Below are 5,662 nucleotides of genomic sequence, written 5' to 3' on the forward strand. Positions count from 1 at the left end.
GGTTATGACTTAAGAATTTTTTGATTCTACACATAAGGTTATGACTTAAGATATTTTTGATTCTACACATAAGGTTATGACTTAAGATATTTTTGATTCTACACATAAGGTTATGACTTAAGAATTTTTTGATACTACAACTAAGGTTATGACTTAAGAACATAAGACTAAGAAGTAAGAAATTTTTGATACTACACATAAGGCGATATGACAATTTCAAGTTGAAACTAACTTTCTTAGACAAAACATTATATATTTTTGAAAAAAACAAAAGTCACAATTAATGAATCTTCAGTACATTAGTTTTAAAACAGCCATTGAAACTTGTATAAATAAATAAATAAATCCAGTGAAGACTGTGTTATTTAGGAATAGGAGAAGAGTTTTTATGTATAATGTTTCTCTTATAAGAATTTCAGTATCATGTTTGGCTGTTGAAAGAATTTTAAAGTTTGAAACCTATTTTAACTATTTCACTTGTGCCTCACATTGAATTTTTCTGTGTTATATTTGTATATTAAATTTGTTTATTTCTTATGTATATATTGCTGTTGTAATTACAAATATTGTTTGTTTGTTTTGTAACCCTAGATTACTGATGATGGAATTATGACGATTCCGAACTGTCTAATAACTACTTTCTGTTATTACGTTCGTGTTTTGTTTTATCGTTAAGCTACGTTTTCCGAAAAATGAGTCGATTACTAGTATCCTTATTACTTGTAATTGTCAATTCAAGAGATATTTCTGTTGCTGGAAGATCATTATATAAATGCATGGGCATGTTTCAGTCAGATATGTTTACTTGTTATATTGTGTGGTAATATTTTTTCAGCAATGTATTTTAAATAAATATTGTATTACAAAAGTAGAATTTAATCTCTGTTTATTCAATGGTCAATCTATATGATACTAAAATTATATTTACTCCATAACTAACCCTATCAATCTCTGCTCTACTGTGCTTTTTTTCTAGTTCAGCATCAGTTGGTAAGGATTTCCACATCTTCCATGCTGAATCATATTTTTGCTGGACACGGGGGAATCGGTAGAAAACATAATCAACTAGAAACAATTTGACACCAAGATACAGACCTAGGACAGAAAATAGTTTTTTTTACATTAAATTACACTCAAGTCATGTGACGGTATTTATAATTTATAATATTATCGTCTTTCTCCAGTAGCATGATTAAGATATATTTTCAAATGACCAGTTATGTTTCTGTTAACTCCCTCAGTACAGGCTCAGTCGATTCGACCTAAATCTTAACCCTAAATTGACTTTCAGAGTCTCTATATTATAACTTTTCACATATTTCGTGTATCTTCACAAAATTTTGTAAGCTTTCAGTAAGCATTTTGAAAACAAAAAATCAGAATTTTTAATGAAGTATTTTTACTAAAAATTTCTTCATTAATATATGGAGTCCAAGTGTTGACTGTTCCAAGTGCAAACCAATTTTCATGTTAGGATTAAAAATACTTTTCTTCATCTGAAAATTGTCAAATTTTATTTGCTTAATCTCTAAAATTTCTTAAATAAATTTCAGTTTTTTAAGTAAAACTTTACATTTTATCTGTTATTTTCTCTACCCTAACTCTGTACAGCATTGGTTAAATTTACCAACCTCATAACCACCATAAACAAAATACAAAATAAAACCTAAATTATAGTTTTATTCTTTCTTTCCAGAAAGACTTCAATATGTAACAGGAAACTAGATATGTTTATCCTCAATAGCTTAAAATTAGTAACAGTATACATCCGTTTCTATTTAAAGTTATAATTTTCCTATACTGAAAATTTATATTTATACATTACCTCAGTTCACATAAATAGCTATTCTCGTTCAGTGCTGCCCTCTATATGAAACAAAATTGCCTTGAATCTCCCACATCTGGAATGGACTGATTCCAATGCATCTCACATGTAAATCATCATGTGACAACCCTCCACTAATAAGAGTGTGACATACTCTCTTGACATATGATTGACTCTATTCAATTCTACCGAACTATCACTGAGTTTTGGCAGAAAATGGAAGCACCAGTTTTCAGTGGGGAAGAAGTGTGAGAAGAGATAAGTATCTATCAGAAATACAATTTCAGTGTAGGAAAATTATAACTTCTGATACGATACATTACCTCTGTTCACATAAATAGATAGAATCCCACATTGAACAGGTGGAGGATCCGGTGCAAGGGAAAGAAAGAAGCATCCGAAGGACACTCCCAAAGAGGAGATATCTCCAGAGTCAAAGATCATATGTGGGAGACTGCACCCCTTTTAAACCAGTTATACTATTCGCACATTGTGGAAAGATGTCACATATATGGGCAGAAAATCGGCGGAGCACATCCAAATGGGAAAGAACTATGGCAGGATAGTGATCCGAACAATACATTATATATTAAAGTTATGAAACTCAATCCCGGAAAAACATAAAATTGGGTAAGATTAAAGGAAGTGCCCCTAGGTGTAGAGTGGCTAGGGTGCAACAGATTGTAAACGGCAAATCAACTACAATCCAAAACCCAGCTACTGACATCCATGTGGGGGTAGGAAAGAGGATTATACCGCTGGCAAGTCAAGTACAATCCAAAACCCAGTCATCTTTTGGGATGTAGGAAAGAGGGTCATACCATCTTCACCTCAAATTCATAAAACCAGAGGGAAACTTGTGCCCCCCCCCCCATCAATGGGCACATGTTGTTATTTTATAACAATGTGAGAAATAGAACGATCAGTCCAAGAACCAGACATCCAGCATCAAAAAGATGTCGGTGTTATGTAAACCATCTCACTCAAATATATAATGACAGGATCTGCCCCAAGTGGCAGGGACATCCTCAGAATAATAATCATCGAGGGAGAGCAGAAGGGGAAGAACTGTAGTAATCTGCAATCACCGTGACCCACTACACGGATGGAGTAACAAGAGTAGAAATGAGTGAGGGAATAGACACATCTGTAATATATGTGTGAGGACTTATGTTGATTGGTTCAACTCTAAATCCAAATCTCAGCCACTGAGAACTGACATCCACATGGTGGTAGGATGAGGAATCCAAATCTAAGGGGTGAACTGCAATTTGATGGCTCACTCTCATGTCACGTAGTGGAGGATATTACGTCATCTACACCAGCAGAACACCACTGCCCTACTCTCAACTGAAAGGTTTTATAATCATTTATATATATAATTTGTCTTTCATCATCACATTTAGGAGGATGCTTCCACAGTCCACCACCCCAGCAGCTTGGAACTGGAAAGTGATAAGGACTCCCAAACTCCACTAGAAGAAAAAAAGAGGAGAAAGCACTGTGGAGAGTCCAGAAGAATGACAACACCTGAGACAGTGCAATGGATGGCCACGAAACCCTATTTTGAAAAGCAGATCATACCGATTTATTCAATAAGAGACATGGCAGGGATGGGCAGCTATCCCCTTCTGCTTTACCCATGTAGTCCATGGATGAGGATGGTTTGGGATGGGCAAACTTATGAAGCAAACCTATTGCAAGGATAAATCCACAAGTGATCTTGTGAAATACTCCATCTCTACAGTGTACGTTGCGCAAACATGGAATTATAATGATTAAGTCATCATGACCTTACAGTGCAGCTTTTACTAGTTAAAGTATACCTGGATAAGCACCACTCACCACAGAGCAGGACCCATAAAGAAAAAGAGAGGGAGATCCCTGAAAATAAGATATACTAAATGGTAACCTACCAAGTCACAGTCTCATGAAAGAGTGAAAGATGGCAACAAGTGGATGACAGTACCCAGACAGGGAAGAAACAGCTACCCAAAGTAAAGAATGGGAGATGAACATATGAGTATTAGTCCCAGTACTCAACAGATAAAGTACCTCCAACAGACAGGGTTGGAAAAGGATACAAGAAATAAAAGGCCAAACGAATCACAATCCAAACCCACTGGATCAGGGAGGAAGGAAAAAAAAATCACAGACAAAGCAGTGGAGTAAGGGAAGGAAATCATGGGAGATGTATTCAACAGAAAAACCTTGAAAACAATGAAGCAATCAAAAGCATGTACTGGACTAACAAGGTCATCTAGAACCAATCAAGAAGAAATGTGGAAGATGGTAAGAAACAAAAAGTCAAAAGGAATATACCACATGATCTACAAAATAGAGGTAAATAAAAGTGATCTAGAATACAGTAAACCATTGAGCCGAAACAGCAGAGAAACCCAGATTTGTACTGGCCAGGAACGCAAGGAATCATTGTGAACTCTGCCTTATATACAGCTTTATGGCTTTATCTTATGTTTTATGACAGAACGATTGCATTGGAAACATTCTCTTGAGTGCACCACTAGTGGTACATGACGGAAGGTGTGGCTTTATTTTAGCCATCCGTATAAAATAAATGCTTCATATAGGACTTTGGAGATATGAGGCAGAGTTATATCTTATGGGTGCTGTGTACCAGGGGTGGCTCACGATGTCATTATATTTTAAGATTAACACTGATTGCTGATTATTAAAATAGCAGTAACATAAATGAAGTAACAATAATAGAAAAATACTAATAAAAATAGTTTAAAATATTTCTGTTTACTACAAACTTAAAGAATAACAGTACACCACCACACTATACTAGGCTCTAGTACTAATTCTAATGAGCATCAACCTTGTTAGTTTTTATATAAATAAAATTCATCTCTTTAATTGTTGAAGAATGAGACTTTTTTAACTAATAATTCATATATATATATATATATCTAGCACTAGAATCAGAGATATCACATATATCTACATTGTTTAGATAAAACCGAAGGTTGAACTAACTCATTCACTCACCAGCTGCAGTGAAGAGTTGACTAGCAGGGAAGACACAAGAAGCTACAAAAGCAGCCAAGAGGAAGAAATAAAGCTGAGCCGCAGCATCGGGTTCTTCCCAAAGAAGAAGGCTAAAAATAAAATTATATAGACTAAGTTAATTCTACTTTTATGTGAAGAATCTAGATTAATAAAATGTTGCAATGCAAAAAATACTGAAAATAAGTTTTGTCTTTTTGTTTGTTTGTTTTGAATTTTGCACAAAGCTACACTAGGGCTATCTGCACTAGCCATCCCTAATTCAGCAGTGTAAGACAAGAGGGAAAGCAACTAGTCATCACCACCCACTGCCAACTCATGGGCTACTCTTTTACCAACGAATAGTGGGATTGACCATCACATTATAACATCCCCATGGCTGAAAGGGCGAGCATGTTTGGTGGGATGAGGATTCGAACCCGCGACCCTCAGATTGCGAGTCGTGTGCCCTAACCACCTGGCCGTGCCGGGCCCTACAGCAATAGAGGTGTGCATGACTAGTTATAATAGTCTTCAGATAAAATTATACAAGTTAAAACATTTTTCAACAGAATAAACGTTTCCATAAATAGTTTTATACAATGCACTTTAGAATATACCTTTATTATCCAGCGAATACTAACAAGAACTGTCCAAGCATGCTAACTACTATTTTTCAGAACATTTTATTTTATTTAAACGGTACTGGAAGTTTGGAAGACATTTCAAGTTCATGAACCTTAAACACAGAGCATTTTCTATTTCAAAAAAAAAATTGTAATAAAGTCGAATAAACTTGAAATATTCATTCTTTTCATTTGATAATAC

The 5,662-nt window shown here is 35.0% G+C and overlaps 1 protein-coding gene across 1 annotated transcript in view; it reads right to left on the reverse strand.

Moving 5' to 3' along the window:
* The window catches only part of LOC106467709 (GRAM domain-containing protein 4-like), a 43,838-nt gene that overhangs the window by 14,118 nt on the left and 24,058 nt on the right, over positions 1-5,662 (reverse strand). The window contains exons 13-14 of the mRNA XM_013928084.2: positions 4,838-4,947; positions 914-1,095 (exon numbers count right to left, since the gene is read on the reverse strand). Coding sequence (XP_013783538.2) covers positions 914-1,095; positions 4,838-4,947 — 292 coding nt within the window. The remainder of the gene's footprint in view (positions 1-913; positions 1,096-4,837; positions 4,948-5,662) is intronic.

Source organism: Limulus polyphemus, unplaced genomic scaffold, assembly GCF_000517525.1.
Source record: "Limulus polyphemus unplaced genomic scaffold, Limulus_polyphemus-2.1.2 Scaffold2714, whole genome shotgun sequence".
NCBI classification, from domain to species: domain Eukaryota; kingdom Metazoa; phylum Arthropoda; class Merostomata; order Xiphosura; family Limulidae; genus Limulus; species Limulus polyphemus.